Below are 19,597 nucleotides of genomic sequence, written 5' to 3'. Positions count from 1 at the left end.
CTTTATAGTCTTGTTTCTACGTTCTAAACACTAAATGAACGCTGTGCTACATTTTTACCCCCCTTTTAGCATTTATTATTATTATTATTATTATTATTATTATTATTATTATTATTATTATTATTATTATTATTATTATTATTGCACGGCTCTCAGTATTAGTTGCGTTATTAAATGTTCGTGCAAGCCGCCCCTGGACTCGTTGACTACTTGTACTTCGCAAGGTGGTGCTAAAATTTCAGAGGTGTGCCGAAAGCAGCGATAGCCACGCGTCTGCTTCCGATTTTGAAGCCATCGTGAAGTTCTCCCAATATGCCATTATTGCCTGTCCATGCCTGCAGTTTTAATTTAATCGCCTGCATTGCTAACCTGTATATTACCGATGTAATTGGTCGACGATCTATATAAAAGTGAATTTTTTCCGCTTTTCCGTTATAAATTCTACCTTGCCCCAACTGTCTGGTATTCGCCTGTCTTGTAAGCATTCTCCTACTGCTTTCAATTCAGTCTTTATTTTCCTCCTGGACAGAGAAGGAGACAGGACTAAAAGCTTGCAAGCTTGGCAGAGGTCCTGCCCCCTTTATCAACTTGGCAGTACAGTACACAGGCAGAGATTTTAAATTTTCCAAATAAACACTGAAACAAAATAACAAAACACTTTGTAAAAAGCAGCGCTATGCATTGCAGCACGAACATAGGTATTAAAAACACAAATAACTGGTCATGGGGAAACGAAAAAAAATAATAACAGGTATAGGTTTAAACTGAGTGCAATGTTACGTAATCTTGCTAAGAAAAAATCGCTTAATAACATCCCTTGAATGCTGAAAGGGGTCCAAGAATTCTTTGCTTAATTTATTTAATAATACTAGAAGAGTATAAGAAAGAGACTGCTCGGTATAATATGCCCTAGGCGTCGGCACTAACCAAAGTTCTTTATGTCTAGTCTGCAGGATATGCGTGTTTTTCTCAAGTTTTGCCAGATAACAAATATAATGGTCATCACTTTGTGAACAGCGTTTATAGATCATTAAAAGTCTATGATTGTTTAAACTATAGATTGGCACGATTTCATATTTTAAAAACATGTCATGTGTGGGGGAACAATAAGGAACACCAGGAATGCATCTTACAGCTCTTTTTTGAAGATGAAGCTTGGATTAACTTGTGGCACCCGTAGTGCCCCAAACGGTACAACAATATTGCAAAAGAGAAAGAACTAATGAGTTGTATAGCAATAGCCTAACTTTGACAGGAAGAATACCGCGCAGGCGCAACGTGACACCGACAGCTGAAGACACTTTTGATCTGATATAGTCAACATGATCATTCCAAGTCAAATGTTTTGAAAATATAATGCCAAGGATTTTAACAGAATCTACAATTTCAACAGTATCAGAGCTTAAGCACACGTTCAGCGGCCTAGAAATTATCTTTCCTTTTGGAAAGTACAATATTATTTTTGTCTTTTTAGAATTAATCTTCAAACAATTTGATTTTGCCCATGTATTTAATGCAACAGCGCTTCCTAACTTCTTGGTCCTAGTTCGTTAATCAGCCTAACGGGAACCTCGTCAAACCCTGTGGCTGTGTGTTTGGGAATTTTGTTCGGCTTTATTCCAGTTGAAATTTCTCAGCACCAGCTCCTTTTCCATATAGTTCTTGTTCGTGCTCTTCTTTTTTGTCTCAAACCACCTCGTGTCGGTCGCGAACGCCACCTCGCGACACTTGTTCACAACTGAGGCTAGGCCCGCTGCGCTGGGAGCGCGACCCATTCCACATGCATATAGTAAAGCAGGCAATGCTACAACCAACGATTCTGCGAAATAAACACTTCCAAGCACGAGCTTATCTGTCGAGTACCAACTGCAACAAGGACTGGAAACAGGAACCCACAATGCATTGAGGGAATGGATTTCAGGAAAAGGAATTCTGTTACGTGACTGGGTAGAGTTTACGCGATATTAGCAGACGAACGCTGCGTGTTCTCTCTATTTTAATGCGACAGGCTTAAAATGCAGAAATTCCAGCGTCGGTGTCGGCGTCCACGGCCGAAAAAAATCCTCCCGAACCACGCAGGCCCTCCGTGTGGCGCATAGGCATCACTGAACTAACTGAATTTCGCAAGATACGGCAGAAAATTCGTAAAGTATGACTTACACACAACCTACAGACATGATAGTATCGGAATGTAATTTGAATATAAGATAAAACATATTTCTGTTACGCGGAAACTAAAACACGAACCCGATTTCCAGCTGCCGTTTGAGGTCTGTCACAGCAGGAGCGGCGCGGCCCGCCCGGTTCCTTGCCACACCGTCGGAACCAGCGTTTCCAGGAAAACATTACGATTACATCAGCTGCAGTTGCCGGCAAGCGTGAGAAGCAGTCTTGGATCTTTGAATACTATCGCGTTCCACTATTAAGAGGAAGCTTTAGTTCGGTGGCTCCCATGTAAATACATTTAAAAGGAGAATTCGTTTTTTTGGCTACACCAAATTTGACGAGGTTTGTTGCATTTAAAACAAAAACTTAAATTCTAGTGACTGTTTGTTTCGAATGTTTGATTTAGGCCGTCCATATTTTATTTAAAATTGGCAAAAATCGCAAATTTTCAGAAAACGACACTATGAAGTTTACAACTCTGTAACTCAGTAATGAAAAATTATATTGCAATTCTGTGAATTGCATCTAACGGTACATCTAAAGTGAACAAAATTGACATGTTACAGATAAATCTAAAAAAACTTTAGTAATATGGAAATCGAGTTTTAGCAGAATCATTGCACACAACGTAACGAATTGACGTAAGATATAAACTGACATATCGAATTTGTCATCTCTAAATGTTCTAATAGATGCCATTTACAGAACCACAATATCTGTTCTTGATGCAGAGCTACTAATTTGTAAACTTCGTGCTTCTATATTTTTTTTGAACTTTTCAATGTTTGAAATTTCTTTTAACAAAATTCAGGCCCTAAATTGAAATTCCACTTCCAACAGTCACTAGAATATACTTTTCTCTCTAAAATGCAACACATTTTATTAAAATCGGTCCGATAGTTATCTCAGAAAATGGTTTCTGCGTTTTACGCTAGTGTGTCGTGGGGCGTTGAAAACGTTGCCGGGACTTACCATTTTCCTAAGTACACAGGCGCGCGAGCACTCCTGTTGCATGAACATTCCTCGCAGACCTTTCAGGAGCGATAGCTGCCGAGTATTGGAGTGCTGGCACCAAGATAACGTAGAAACACAGACACACGAACGGATAAATGGGCGTTAGTAGCAACTGTTAGGTTGTTAATAGACATCTTTAATTACAGGACTAATGTACATCTTCTTCGGACTCGCAGCCACGATCGTGTTCTCTCTTGAAGAAGAAGAAAGAAAAAGAAAACCGTCCGGCAAGCGGCGTGTATACCTGGGCCCCGTCAAACAAGCGATACAGACAAAACGCGCGCTCGGGGTCCCGTTTCGGGTGGCTGCGTTGTTTTTCTCAGTTGGAGGTTGCCCACTTGGCAGAATGCCGACCGTGTGGGGAGAAGGAAGGAGTGAGTGCTGTTTAGAGGACGAGAGCAAGGGCCGGCATCGGGTGCATAACGTCATCAGACTCTCCACTGTCGGTGACGTCACTTGGCCGCCTGGGCATGGGCGCACTTCGTGCACCTGCTGTGTCGCTGCTGCTGCCTGGCGGTGAGTTTGAGCAGCTGCGGCTGAGCGTTGGCGCCATCCGCTGATGGAGGGGGCGGCGGCGACGAGGCGGGCTTTTTGTCCTTGCCGCTCAGCACCGCGCTCGACTTGCACCTGCGGGAATAATGTGCACCGTACGCGCGGTGAAATGTGGCCCGTCAACACCGTCTCCTCACTAAGCATCCTCACTAGACGACGCCGTTTTAAGATATTGTAAAAAAAAAAAAACAGCCCTGTCAACTAATAGATTAGAATCATCAATAAATACTAAAATTTAAAATAATCGTTGTTTTGTGACAAGTGAGATATTGTTACTATATTACATACACTCAATATAAACATATAAAAATAAATTACAAATTTTCAAAATAATATCCAGGACGAAATGAATACAAAGTAAGAGTACAGATTTCAGGCCTTAAAACAGCGTGAAGAACTTTTATAAAATATCGTAAGTAGCAAGCAACAAAAATTAACAATGTAGTAATTACAGCACACTTTGAATATATAATGGGAAGCGAAAACAGTCAGTTATACTTGACTGCATTGTCAATTAACAAGAAATTGAAATATTTCTTAGTGAGCACATTATACCCGTATACATCAAGAAGTTTATTACCTTTTATATATCGTAATAACTTGTAATACTAAATTTGGGAGGCCTTCAGTAGTTCATGTTTCATAAACAAAGGCTCAGTACTCAAGTGTTGCGGCCTTCCTGGACAATTGGCGAAAAATCTCAGAACTCTGTCTTTTTTTTAATATAACAAGTTTCTTGTTATGCGGCGTATAAGATCTCGAGAGCGAGATATTTGATAGGAAAGTTGCATTTCCTTTCAAATTCCTACTTATTTCGGGCTTCTCAGGAAGCTTCTTCGGCGTTAAAATTTAATATGTTAGGAAACGACAAAGCTTACGTAAGAGAGAGAGAGAGAGAGAGCGGGAGGCGGGGGTGGGGGAGGGGCAAGAAAGAAAGCTCGAGGATAAACGCAGACAGGGAAAGGAAACACACGTAGGTTTCGTAATTGTGTAATAGTTCTACAATGCGAATCCATACAAACGGCAAATGCACTTCACGGCAACACCTGCATGTATGACCAGCATGCATGCATATGTGTAGGTTCTATTTTCATCGAGAATGGAGTTCGAAACACGTCGGTTCCTATCATGCGCTTTTTGATAGTATGGTTGTTTTACTGACGACCAAGTTTTTAAGTTTCCGAAGCAGAATTTACTAGAGTTTTTTTTTTTTCGAGAAAGGCTGCACCGGAAATAAGAGGAGGAAGAAGAAGAATACAGTGCGACTGTATGGATTGCGTTACACAGCTATCACCTAGAACCTTTATAAACTTCAAAAAATTTATATGTAGTGCCTAACTACGGCCTCACCAATGTCAGTTAAAATTAAGAAAGGCTAAGCGATTCATGTTTGTGTAATATTTATTTATTTACTTCTTCATAACCTATATTTAATCTCTACTTGAGCTTTTCTGTGTTTTCAATGCGTTCTGTGAGCTACTAAACAATCAAGACATATAAAAGAAAAATATTTCAAAAATATTTAAAATAAGTATATTTTTCAATATTATTTATTTGTACTGGCGTATGTGGTTGCAATGGCAACTTCCTTTCTTCGCGGACATAGCTAAATGCTCTAATAATATGGCTGTCGTATAATATGAAGCCAACAACAAATTACAGAATCGCACTTTACCGCATGGAGCATGTAAGTGCGGGAAAGCCAGCTTTAAAGACGCCAGTTACGCACGTGCACGTGCGTTGCCGTTGGTGCCGACAGGCTCCCGCTCGTGAAAAAAAAAACCACAGAACGAGCTTGGCAAGAATTTAGTATTGCAGGAAAGCTCAGTCAGCCGTCATTTCGCAAAGGCAGCAGCTTTACAAGTAGCAACACATTCAGCCTCACGAAGTACAATGTCCGGAAGCCTTGAGTCTTACTTTTCTAAATAATGTGTTTCTCTCTCATTTTCCTCGTTCTTGAGTGCGTAATGCGGAGGTTGTGGGTTCGTCTCCCACCAGCGACAAGTTACCTTTTCGCCCACTTTATATATATATATATATATATATATATATATATATATATATATATATATATATATATATATATATTTATATATATATGGTAATTTCCCCTATGCTGTCCTTGTTGGCGTAGTCCCGTCATTGGATTAGCGGGGTGCGTGTTTTAGCGCGTTTTGATGGACCCAATAAACGTTTATTCACTCACTCACTCTCTTATCATGTGACTTACATGTGTGTATATATATATATATATATATATATATATATATGGGTGTCTGTGAGTGTGTCTAGGGGGGGATTGGATTGGTGCGACGAAATGGTGACGCATTTCTCTCGCAGTTACCGCTAAATCACCACTGATTTTTTTGTTCACTTCGTTTTCTTCCATTTTACGAACTAGTGAACGCTATAAGTGCGAACCTTGTTTTCATAATTTATAGGAATTTAATTTTCTGCTCAAGCAAATGCCATTCGAATGGGTTCAAGGATTGTGTAGCATTTTATCGTTTACCATATATTTAAATAGGAAATCGGAATTGGCTAGTAAGATACGAGTTTAAGAGCGGCAAACACGATAAATAAAATTCTACAGATTACTTCATTTTACGTGAACGAGAGAAAATAGGCCACTGAAGAGCTGGCTGTCCCACAAACATAAAAACTAAACTCAAGCTACTCATAAAAATTAAGAAGAATCAACAAAACGCACGCATAAAGAAAGGCCAATAAAGAACAGGAAGATCGAAGGCAAATAGCCCGTAGTTCGCACGTAGCCTAGCATTCTCAGGTTAAAGAGCCGCACCACATTATGGGAAGATGTACCAATACAGAATGACATATTTGCATCGCACGAACTATAGATGAGGCGCGCACGAGCACTTTAGGAAATTTGTATAAACGGATACCTAAACGTTGTCTCCTTAGATAGTTACACCCCGGCTTGTTCTTTCGATTCGCCAATGTATCACGCCAATCGGTTGAGAGGCTGCCGAACCAAACTATATATACGTCCAATGTATTTAAGTGGAAAAGCCACGCGCACAGCTCCCTGTTAAGCAGCCATCGAAAGTGTTCCAGCACGTGGGCGCCCGTGCACCTACCGAGAGATGATCTTGCCGATGAGCTTCTCCGCCTCCCTGGTCGGAGACATGTTCCTCAGCTTGGTCAGCTGGCTCCGGGTAGCCGCGGTTCCGTTGGCGCACTGGACGCTCTCTAGGGGCACTCGGGCTGGGCTGCGGCCAAGCGCGTTCGGCTTGGTGACGGTGGAGGAGATCTTCCCGGTGCGCACGTTGTACACGTTGTAACAGTCCGTAGAGACATCGCTCGCCGCCGGAGGCGGTTCGAACGTCTTCTTGACCATGGGGTTCGCCTTGGGATCTTTGGTTGTGTGCCCCTGCGGCGTCCTCGCGGTGTCCCTCGATCCCGCTTTGCTGCCGTGAACGCCGTTCACCTTGGCGACGGCTGGCGTTGCCTTGGTGCATCCGTTCATCCTGCGTTGACACTGGGGCGACGGCTCTCCGATCTTCCCGGCGACGGGCGAGCGAGTGCCGTTTGTTGCCCTATGGCACACGGGCGACGCCGCTCGGCCTTTTCCCGCTACGGGCGACGGAGTCTTTGGGGGCGGACGCGTGAAGAAGCCGTCCTCCGGACAATCTTCGGCCGAGGGCGCCTTCTCCGCGGAGGAAGGCCTGTCTTTGTGTTCCGGGTTCTCGGGGGTAGTGGGAAGGATGTGGAAGGTGACTCTCTTGAGCGTGGGCGAGGCGTTCTCTTCTGCCTGCCGCCTGGCCTCCTCCTTGGCCTTGCGCGGTGGAAGCGGCGGAGGTGAGAAGTCCTCCATCGTCCTGGACGCAGCGACGCCGTCCGACAACTCGGGCTTCCGATGGCTTCGGAGACTGCGACTGCGACACAAACCTGCTGAGCTCGATACCGCTGCGGTGTGGCCATTCTCGATGATGGGGTCACCGTTGCTAGGCGAAGCGGCGCTTTGTGTCCGCCCGTTCCAAGGAAGGCCGTCGCGAACGTTGAAGTCCACGTGGATGGAGTTGCGAGATTCGGATTTGCGCCGGAAGCTCCCCGTTTCTGGCAGAGTTCGAAACGTTACTGTTAGCTTGGTGTTGTCCCTATCGTGAAAGGTTCCGTTAGGAGAGTCACGACCGTTGACCACACGGGCGACTTTGCTGTCTTCCGACTCCAAGCGACCATTCTGTGCACGGGCCGCAGGCTTAAAGCTACCTGACTTATTTTGGCTACTGAGTTGCCTTTGAGCAATGTCATTGGAGTGGTTCTTATGCTGACTTGGGGAAGCAGCCCGTAAAGCTGTTCCCGGTGGTTTGTTTGCCTCGTCCCCTACATCCTGCACACTTGCATCTTGCCACTGCAAAACACACGGCTTAGAAGAAGAGTAGAAGAAAGCCCTGGAGCATATAGGAGACGACAGTTGCCGCCGAAGGCTGCCGTCATTCGTAACAATACCGTCCTGAGGCCTACCATCGGCGCTGGAGCTTACATAATTGTCAGAAGCATGGCTGCCCGTCCTCACTAGCGCTCTCGACACTTCCATCGGGCTGGAAAGATCGGCAAACTCTTTCGGCAGGCGCGTTTGTACTGGTGGCGACCGGAAGTCACCTGCAGAAGTCGTATGCTTACGGAGACCGTCGTCCCTGCCGAAGCAGTCGACGCGATCCAGATGGCCCGGTGAGTCGCCATCACAATCTACGTACGCCGGCTGGCTACCTGTCCTAAGCAGCGTTCTGGAGGATATCGTGTCGCTTTGGCACGTGACAGCCGTCACGCGAGGTTGTTCGGCTGGTGGCCTCGGCGTCGTTGACTGAAGGATGGGGTCGAGGGGAACGATGATGGGACGCCGGATAGGACGCCGGTCGAGATGGTTGTCCGGCGAGTCCGGGATGCTTGCCGAGGTAGTGCCGTTATTAGCGGCATTTCCGTTCATCATCAGCGCCCGTCGTCGTCGCTCGGGACTTAGGTACCGTCTCCTCGGCGGAGGACTGACGGGATACTCGCGCGATGACGTCACGGAGCCCGTAGAAGAGGAACGGGGCAGGCTTGGCGGGGGCCGTTTGGGCACCGGTGGTGGCGTAGTGTCGTCTGCTGCCGGTACGCCTGGCTCTTCCTGCAAAAGGCGCAAGGGCACAGCGAGAATTAGTGCTGACTCTTGCCGGCGCAGAAGCGGTCTGTTAGATTAGATCAGGGCTCTAACAATAATCTAAGGTAGTCATGCGTTTGACGATAGCACGTGTGGGTTGGATTCATCATATTAAAAGACAAACGCGGACCCTGAAATTAAACAAGAAAACACGCACCACGGGCGGAATTCACTAAACGAACTTGAGAACAAATTTTGGCGTAACAAAAATCTTACGAGAAAATCGAATTCACACAGCTAAAACTGTTCTTAAGATCAGCAAGCGTGCGATGCCCGCCGCTGCAAAGACAAGCGCAATAGTCGAAAAGGGCGTATACAAGCTTGTATACCTAGGTATTTCAGCGAACAATTTCAATTCTTGTAAAAAAAAAAAAACTTCTAATGGCAGATAGACAAATTTAATCCGTGAGCCGGTCTACTCGAAGAGGCGGACGTTACTTACAAAAAAAATTTAAATGCGTAATCAAATAAATAAAGGAATCGCTAATTAACCTTATATTAATCACCTTGTGACACATATTACAAATTACAAATTCTAGTGTGTGAAACTGCAAGGCATATCCACTTGAAAATAATTGCGTCGATGACGTCATTTACGCGACATGCGCCGTCGGACTTGCGGTAAGAATGCACTGTCGTTCCGCTTACCTTCTTAACAAAACGTCGTTTTATGCATTGAAGCACAAAAGTAACTGCAGCGTCAATGCATTTCTCCACAAAGTTCAGGAATTAATATCAAGAAACTGGTGTTATCCTGAGAATTCGTTCCAACCAGATCCGCCCTGAGAGCTCCCCGGCTAGAACTTGTAAATTGTAATATGTGCCATAAAGTGTTAATTAAGAGGAAGCTTTAGCTCAGGCCCAACTCCGACGCGTCCTATTGAAATAGATATAAAACGCAAAAACGCTTTTTCTGAGATAACCTCTGGACCGATTTTAATGACATTTGTTGCATTTGAGAGAGAAAGTTAAATCCTCGTGATTGTTGGAAGCGGAATTTCGATATACGGCCTGAATTTGGTGAAAAGAATTTTCAAGAATGGGAAAGTTCGAAAAAAATAGACGCACGAAGTTTATAGATTAACAGCTCTGCATCAAAAACAGATATCGCGGTTCTGTAAACGGAATCTATTAGATCATTCAAAGCGGACAAATTCAATATGTCAATTTATATCTTACGTGAACTTGTTACGTTGTGTACAAGGGTTCTGCAAAGCTGTATTTCCATATTACTGCATTTTTTAGATTTATATGTAACATACCAATTTTGGCCGCTTTAGATGTGCTATCAGATGCAATTCACGGAATCGTGATATCATTTTCCCTCGCTGAGTTCGTGAGTTGTACACTTGATAGTTTCGTTTTCTGACAATTTTCGATTTTGCCAATTCTTAATAAAGTATGGACGATCTAAATAAAAAATTGAAAACCAACAGTCACTAGAGTTTCAGCTTTTCTTTTAAATGCAACAAACCTCGTCAAATTCAGTGAAGTGGTTGCTGAGAAAAACAAATTCTCCTTCTACATGTATTTAGATAGGAGCACCCGAGCTAAAACTTCTTCTTAAAGGGCATCTCACCAGGCCCCACAGCAAGATTTGGTTATACGCTGGAATCTGTCACGTGTCTTCTAGGGAGCGTTCTGCCGCAAACATTTTTCAAATCGGCTCATTAATAGCCGAGATTGAAATATTTCACTCAGCAAGATGCTCTCTCCACTTGCCTCGCCTAGCCTACGCTAGCGAAATTCCTTGCCTACGTTCTCCCATAGCGGACCTCGCTTTTTTTCGGCGCTATGTACTTCCGCCGACGGCGTCATGCGCGAGCGGTTGCCTCGTTCGCGTAGCGCACGATTTTGCGCGCAGTGCACAAGGAAGCATTACTAGTTGTATAATTCAGCGCTACACGAATACTCAGGCCGAACAAGCGGATCGCGGAGCATGATCACGCGCTGCAACATGCTAGAAAATGGCATAGTTTCGCTACCTGCGCACGTGACCGCACGACCATGGGAACAAGCAGACGAAGCGGAAGTACATCTCTCTTGTTTCAGTGCGTAGTGAAACAAAAAACACGCAGTCATTCAGTTTGTGTTTTTTATTATCTCTCTAAACTTCAATTCGTCAATTCAAGCAACAGATCGCACAGACAACAGATGTTGTCTTGAATAATTCTCGAAGTCACGTGTCACCACGAGCGACGTCACACTGCGGACACGATTACGTAGGCGCAGGGGCACGACTACGTCACCGTCCGGCTTGGAGCGCCGCGGACGCGAGATGGAAAAACGGCGCTCAGTTTAAAATTTCAGATCTTTCCGCGGCGCGTAGCGACGTAATACTTTGCAAACACGATCGTTGGCGACAATGTATGCTCTGCGCTAGTCAGCTCAACATGGCCAGACCTGGTGAGGGGCCCGTTAAGATAAAAACTTAAGCAGTGAATTAGTTCATTGGAAATTAGTGTGCAGCGCGATCACATACCACACGGATGAACGTACTGGTGCTGGGCCCTTGCCTTGAGGTCCTACCAACTTTATTTTATGAAGCTTTTTTTTTCATTTCCGTGGTTAGTATGGAAATAAAGACATTTGGTCGTTTTGTAATACGGTGGTAGTGTTGGTGATGTATACAGGCGGGGTTAGCCTGGCAGATCTGGCCGGCAGTTGCTCCGGCAGAGCGTCTCTTTCTGCGCCAAATGTGTCACCATGTGTCTACCAGTCCTGTCTCTCGCAGAGGTGTGAGAAGAAAGCGTAACACTTAAAGGGACACTAAAGGTTACTATGAAGTCAAGTTAAAGTGATAAAGCAATGCTCTAGAGCGTCTAAGGCGTCAATAAACTCGTGAACAGAGCTTTAGTAACCGAGAAATTTAGATAAATAAATGCATGACACGATTTGAGACCCCCCAGCAACATTCCGGTACTAGCCCGATGACGAAGGCACACCTCATCATAATTTATGTCACTAGTACTCAACTACTCGTATTAAAAAGATCGTTTCATTAGGTTATAAGACGGAAGAAAATGCTACTTGTCTACTTCTGTTCGATTCTAAAAAAAAAAAAAAACATTTTGACGTTACCCTTCAGTAGTATGGGTGGTCGAAAGGTTTCGTTTTCGCTTGACTCTACGCCGCGCGCGCTTTGGAGTTTCAGTTGTTTCGTTATCGCGTCGTGCTGCGCTAGTTCTGCTGGATCGCGAAACTTGCATTTGGAAAAAGCAGCGAGAATGCCACGTCCATGTGATGTCGTGGGATGCGCGAGTGGTCCGCGGAACTTGGCCAAGGGCAGTTGCAGCGGCGAATCCAACGTTACTTATCACTGTGTGCTAACGAGTGAACCTCTCCGTTCGAAACAGTTAAGTGCCGTACCTTTGCCAAACTGCAGCGCGTTGGCAAAGAGCCGAAAAATCGCATAGTGTGCTCGCTGCACTTTCGTCCAGAGGATCAGTAGTTCAACGCCGACTTACTGAAGTCGTGTGGAGTGCCTTTCAAAGCAATGCTTTCCCGTAGCGCTGTTCCGTCGGTCTTGCCTGCATTCTCTCAAGCGCAAGAACAACTGCAGGTCGAAGACGGGGCGGTGAGTGCGGCATTTGGTTTTCACGAAGGAAAAGCTACAAATGTGCGAATATGTACAGCTATGGCATACAGTTGCCGTCGTAGCAGTACGCAACGACGCCGGAAGCGCGAGCCCTAAGCAGCAGGTCACGTTCATCAGTGCTTAAATCGCTGAAGTCGAGCCAAGCATCGCGAGCCAATGTGTCGTCGTGTCGTTGTCAGGGTCGTCCATTGCAACGAGCGTCAAAGTTGGCGTCATAAAATAAAGAACCAGATTATCGTCGCGCGCTTTCCCTTCCGCTAGCCACCGTAATTCCGCTTTCGCGCTGCTGTCCGCTCTGTCTTGGCTCTGTTTCTGGCCGCGCGGTACAGCACTCATGGAACAAAAAGCAACACCCTAGCAATGCGGTACAGTTACAGTATGTTGCAGTATACTGCACGTGGTACCGTTAAAATGTCCTAGAGTGGGCGTTGCCGCCATGGTTGCCGCTTCCACGACGACGACGACGACGACGACGGTGGTGGTGGTTTCCATCCCGTTTTAATCAGGGTTGCGACAAAAATAATAAAATAACGTGAGCCACTTACGTCTTACCATTACATAATCTAGCCATCTGCCTATATCTCAGCTTTACATCGTAAAGTTACATATTCTTGTGACGATCTCGCAACAATCAATTCCCTGCTTTTTTCGAATTAATACTCTAAATGTTTCTTGGTATTCATTATACAAGCTGAGTCGTATCCCGATTTTTGTTGCAGTAGAGACGTGCCCGGTATGTTTGGTCCGATATATTTGCTTCGGCATGCCTTTGTCCTCAGGCAGTCAGCTTGGGCCTCAAAAAGCCAGGCGCTGCCCTTTGTGACATCGCACAAATGTTCTCTCTTCGTTTCTCTATAGCGATATTTGTAAGTGTAAATATCCATCGACTTTTCCTTTTTTCCGTCTCTTGCATACATCTGCGTTTCTCTCACTTTCTTTTTGATGACTCCTAGTCACCAACCTTGCAGTGTGCCGGAAAAGAACGAAAACAAAAACTAAAAAATTCACTGACAATTACGGTACTCCCTAATGCGAAATTTGAGCACAGCCCTATACATGTTCATTTCGCGATATATTGGCTGGCGCGTACAATCTGACTCGTCCGGCACGTTGTAAATGAAGCAAAGTGCGACGCGACTGCCTCCCTAATCAGGAGATCACGACAGGCAGCGTCATGGGTAACGCGTGGGCGTGATTCACAGCAGTCGCCGCAGACAGACCTCCGTTCATACAGCGCGTTGTTTCTATATGTTCCTCTCCCCTTTCCTAATCGCGCCTCTTTGCTCTCGCCATTTCTTTTATCCCCCGCTGCGCTCCGCGTTCGCTCTCACCTTTCGCTGTGCTCGTTCGCTCAATTACGCCGTAGAACAACACCAGGGGCGTAGCCGGGGGGGGGGGGGGGGTGCGGGCTTATGGGGCTCTAGCCCCCCCCCCCCCCCCCCCCCCCGAAATTTTTTCGTGTTGTCATGCACCGTCGGCGGAAACAACCCTGGCACCGGAAATCATACTGGATTTTGTCTAGAATGTCTGTTTTATGCTCGAAAAGACATTTGGGCATGAACATTGACAACTCTGGCTGGATTTCGCGGCACCTCCCATGCACCTGGAGTCACATAGCGCAAGAAGCGCCATCCTAACACAGAGTTTCAAGGGCATTTTGATGGCGAGCGGGCTCGTCGCGGCATCGTGCGGAGGCCGCGGAATCTACAGAGCGCATGGATTTCAATTGCGAACCTTTATGGGCATAAAATTCTTATAAACATTTGATACCAAAAGTGCATTGACTTTTCTAATGTCGTACATCGGACCATACAACGAGACGCGCCAAATCAACTCACTATCATACAAGTGGGCAGAGGACGCAGCGAGGTCCTTTGAGACGAAGCGTTGTGGCGGTTCACTTGCGCCGTCATGTAGCAGAAAACAATATCAACATGTTTTTCACCTGCGCCAAAGCATCGATATCAAGGCAGTAAAGCCAGCAAAGGTAACTACTTTCTTATTTATTTTTTCTACTTTGACTTTTATTTGCGAGAACACATTCAGCCACTTCAATTTTCTTGTTCTCGGGCTACCAGAGCCAGCCAGAACGCATGCATTTTTCTCGTGTCACCCCCCCCACCGCGCGGCGCACTTCGGTGCACGTTCGTTTTTCTCGGGCCGATTGGATTTTGGCCTGCAAGAGTTTTGGACACTTTCTGGATAGCAGACGAGAAAAATAAACAATGTTCGCTCGCCGCCATCACTGTGGGGACTCGATGGGTTGCAACGCCTCCGCTTGAGAACATCACCTTCGCTTTGATGTCGTTGCAACCTCTCCGGAACGTCTCCGGAACGATACCGAGCAGTATGCGTATGGCTCTCTGTGGACCAAGAGTCTCTCGTTTTCTGCGATATTCCTTCGGTAACCACATTAGGTGCCCAAAGTAGGCATTCGATTGTGGCCAACTTGCTTTACTTCGCGTTTTTTTTTTTTTCTTGCTTCGGTGCTCCCGCCCCACAGAAGGAAAGAGACATTGTTGTGGCGCAGCGAATTGCTGCATGGTGAAAGTTCGATTCTGTCACTTCTTCTTTTCCGGAAAGTGAGGGGCCACGGGACTCTGATACTCTTATTATATTACTGCGATAGCAATTATATGGACACTTCAGGCTCATTCCTGCCATCACCGTCATGTTCCGTGTAAACTCTGTGGGGATTTGGGGAATTCGACGCGCCATTGCTCGGGCACATTTCACCTATGTTCTGCAATCCTTAAGCCAGGCGGTCTTCTCGTTCCGAGCCAGTTGTCAGCGGTGGCGCTCCACTCGCGATGGCTCGCGGTGAGGGCGGAGCTGGATGGATGTTATGAGCGTCTCCTTTGGAACGGGGCGGTGGGTTGCGCCACCAAGCTCTTGCTATTATACGCCTAATGTGCCACCTAGGTTAAACAATAGAAAAGAGGAAAAAAAAAAGCACTATAAACTACCCCACCCAAATTTTCAGATCCCCTATTTCGAGCTGTGCTTTTGTACGTCTCCGTTTTTTATCGTTTCCCTCTTTTTCTTCCACCAATCCTACAATTGCCTCTTACTAATGCCTATTGCGGACATGCTTACTTTTCCACTGCATCGCTGAACCCAAGTGCTTCAAGGAGGCCAGTGGCGCCTAAATCGACCGCTGGGTAGACATCTTCACATTTTAATAAAACATGCTCCATAATCTCCCTAGCTTTACCGCAGCACGCACATGCTTCTTCTTCCGTCTTATATTTCGCTATATAGGTGCGTGTTCTAAGGCATCCCGATCTCGCTTAGAAAAGTAATGAGCTTCCCTTTGAGTTATCATAAATTGCTTCTTTCCTGATTTCGTTTTTCCCTCTTAAGTTGTTATTCATGGCAGGTTTCTTTTCCAATGCCGCTACCCATGAGATTATTTCAGCCTCTCTGACTTTCCGCTTGACGTTCTTTGTTGCTGTGTTGCCCACCCTACAGGCTGCATACTTGTTGGTAAGCTTCCTAGTTCTTTTCCTCCACTGTGAATCAATGTTTTTCCTGTACAGATACCTGAACACTCTCCCAGCCCATTCACTTTCTTCCATATTCCTCAGCCGTTCTTCATACTCAATTTTACTGCGGGATTCCCTCACTTCAAAACTAGTCGAGCCCATATCACCCTGCACAGCTTCATTTGTAGTCTTCCCGTGAGCGCCCAATGCGAGGCGACCCACTGACCTTTGGTTCCCGTCGAGTCCTGATTGTACCCCTGATTTAAAGCAAACAACCGCATTTCCAAAAGTAAGTCCTGGAACCATTACACCTTTCCACATACCTCGGAGGACCTCGTACCTATTGTATCCCCATAGCGCTCTGTGCTTCATTATGGCTGCCATTTCTCTTCCCCTTCCCTATTATTGTATTTTCCTGTGTTTCCATATATCTATTGCCTTCGTTTATCCATATACCAAGACATTTATATTCTGTTACCCGAGGTATTTCCTGGCCCTGTATCTCCACTACCTACGCCTAATGTCCTACCTAGGTTAAACAATAAAAAAGATGAAAAAAAAGACCACTAAACTACCCCACTCAAATTTTCTGATCCCCTATTTCGTACTGTGCTTTTTTACGTCTCCGTTTTTTGTCGTTTCCCTACTTTTCTTCCACCAATCCTCCAATTGCATCTGACTAATGCCTATTGCGGACATGTTCACTGTTTTCATTGAATACCCTAGTGACGCTAGTGACGTCACGAAGCGGCCCCTGGCGCTTACAGTCGTGACGGTAGCGTGCACTCTTTCTCCTTGGGACGGCGCCCGGTACGTACATGTTTCCTCTCGTCCGCCGACACCTTTGTGACTAAGACTGAGCTCACGCACGGTGCATTTGCCCGTGCGGGGAGCGCGTACCTCGTGTTGATCCTATCCCGACGCTAAGCCGAAGAACGGGTGCTTAGTGCTCGCGCGCGGTTGCACCACGCCGAGCCGCACTTATCGGAGGCCCAAGCCGAAGGAGATTGCCCGAGTTCTCGCGAGTTGGCCCATCGGTTATCGCGAGAGCAAGTAGCACAGCCGCCGGGACTTTTCCTATCGGCGTGTCCCAGCTTGAGCCTGTGCTCTCGCAGCGACGTGCTACAGGCCCCTGACTGTATTTTCCGCCCTTGGTGCGGGACCCCTTTGGTTCCCCGCCGCCTCGGGACCGGGCGTTTGTGCAGTGTCGGGTGCCGCTGCATACAATAAACGGTATCAGTCAACTCAGGGCAATACTTTGTTCTTGCGTGCGTCGCTCGGTAGCCCCTTGTGGCCTGAGCTCGCGCGCAGCGGCGCTAGAGGCTGTCGGCTGGCACGGCTCTGTGGCTCGCTAAGCTCGAACCCGCGGTGATCGGTACTCCTGTGAGGCCTAAGACCCCATAGCTACAAGAGCTGAAATCGAAAGTTTGACGGCAGCCCGTCTGACCGGAAAAATACATGTTCAATAAACGCGAAAAGACTGCGTGATTCCAAGGGCTGAACGACTACTACTGCAAGCAAGAATGTCGGAGTGCAATGCTAAGGTGTGTATGCTGGACAATGATACCTTCTATGCCCGTTGCCGACCAAAGCTCCTGTGCCCTGCCGAATTTGCTTCAATTCAGCTACGCGCTAACTTTCAAGCAAGCGTGAGAACACGAAATAACGACGTCATGCACCATGCTAAGCTGGAAAGGCTGCGACCATCGTGAAACGGTATGTCCCGAAGTTTACCAAGAGAGGTTGTACACAATCTTTCTTCCTATAAACCTGACAAAGGGGAATCCTGTTCTGAGCCTCGGTCTAATCTATAGCACAGGGCCCACACGAGATACGAAGTAGCTGATTTGTGTAGTTGAAAAAGTTCTAAGCCAAGTCGACGCTACTAGACGTGACGAAGCTCGCACGCGTGTTATTAACGTGCCTTCTAGGCTTCAAAACCAGTCTTCAATCTCTGCGCTGTCGATAGAGGAACATGAGGCTATCGACCGGCTTCGAAGCAATCCTGACATCGTCATTCTTCCGGCTGACAAAGGAAACGCAGCTGTTTTTCTTGATAGTGGTGACTACACCAAAAAAATGCTGGCACTGGTTAGTGACGCCAATACCTATAGTCGCCTGACGTGTGATCCAACAGGAAAACTGCAAAGGAACTTCCAGAAGCCTCTAGCTGACGACTTCCATTTGGCCCCGCCCCAGCACAAGTCGCCCTATTACCAGCTACTTTGTATCAACGGATAAGCTCCAGCACTTCATGGCCTACCAAAGATACACAACCAAGGTGTTCTTATGCGGCACATTGTCGAATACAGTCGCTCACCTCTGTATAATGTTTCCGGTTTCTTACACCGGATCATGTCGCCACTCGTCGGAAAAAGCGGCACTCAAGTACGCAATTCTGGCGACTTTATTGAACCGATACGGCATGTTGTTCCTGCTCATGATGACGTCATGATCTCATTTCAAGTTAAGTCACTATTCAAAAGCGTTCCGGTAGAACTGGCTGTAAAGGTTTGCACCGCTGCCCTCGAAGCTGACGGGTCGCTGCCTCAAAGGTCTCCGATTGACGTTTCAGACCTGTCCCGTCTCCTTAAGTTCTGTTTGTCGAATATATACTTCGTCTTACAACAAAAGGTTTACCTGCAAACGCATGTTACGGCTATGGGTGCATCTATATCAGTTTCTGCTGCGAATCTGGTCATGGAGGACGTCGGGCGTTGGCATCTTTTACCCCTTCTCCAAAGGTTTTCTTGGGGATATGTAGATGATTTCTTCTGCATAATTCACAAGTATACTATCGCTGTCTTCACTGCTCGCCTTAACAGCGTGTAACAGGCGATTCAGTTTACTGTCGAGCAAGAAGTATACGGTTGTCTACCATCGCTGCCTATAAGCGAGGCGCTGGGGCGGGGCAGAGCTGCGCCCTGAAACATATTGCTCCGAAACATCGCTCACTACTACTTCCAATAGCTCTTTGCTTGGTTTCTTTCTTGACCTTCTGTTACATCAGCTGCCCGCGTTATGTGTGTGAAATAAAAGAAGACCTAATGTGGTAGCCTACAGTCGTTTGTCTATTCCCTGAACACAAAGCGCGAACAATGAACACAGGAGGCCTCCCTGCTTCAGTCCTCGGTGAACTTCCACTTGTTCTGTACATACCCAGCCTTACCACACGATTTGTATATATACTTGAAGCAGCTCCACAAAATCGGCATCTATGCATGATCTCGTGCTTGCGAATGTTTCATAGAACTCCCTGTTTACGTTGTCGTAAGCTTCCATACTAGTTAGGAATGCTATCCATAATGGTCTACTCTGAGCGACTGAAATCTCTACTGAGTTAGTACAAAGATGTTGACCTCTAAGCTTCGACCTGCCTGAACCTATTGCATAGATCTCCCAATATACAAATTTTCTTCGCCCATCTTGACAGCTCTACTTTATGGCTTGCATTGTTATTCATATAGTGTATCACGGACGTTGCGTTGCTATAGCTGTTACTGATCTGCACGAGCTCGTCTTATACTCAGAATAACTTTTCGCCTGTCACTGTTTTCTTTTTTTCGAGTTCTTGCGCTAAAAAGCATCGTGTTATACTCATCCTCTTTGCCTTTGTAG

The 19,597-nt window shown here is 46.2% G+C and overlaps 1 protein-coding gene across 1 annotated transcript in view; it reads right to left on the bottom strand.

Annotated features, from left to right (window-relative positions):
* Positions 1-3,295: 3,295 nt before the first annotated feature.
* LOC126542978 (uncharacterized) overlaps positions 3,296-19,597 on the bottom strand; it is a 107,002-nt gene continuing 90,700 nt past the window's right edge. The window contains exons 4-5 of the mRNA XM_050190109.2: positions 6,834-8,863; positions 3,296-3,807 (exon numbers count right to left, since the gene is read on the bottom strand). Coding sequence (XP_050046066.1) covers positions 3,633-3,807; positions 6,834-8,863 — 2,205 coding nt within the window. The 3' untranslated portion in view covers positions 3,296-3,632. The remainder of the gene's footprint in view (positions 3,808-6,833; positions 8,864-19,597) is intronic.

The sequence above is a fragment of the Dermacentor andersoni genome, chromosome 2 (genome assembly GCF_023375885.2).
Source record: "Dermacentor andersoni chromosome 2, qqDerAnde1_hic_scaffold, whole genome shotgun sequence".
NCBI classification, from domain to species: Eukaryota; Metazoa; Arthropoda; class Arachnida; order Ixodida; family Ixodidae; genus Dermacentor; species Dermacentor andersoni.
The sequence above is the reverse complement of the archived record's forward strand: the minus strand, read 5'-3'. Positions and strand labels throughout refer to the sequence as shown.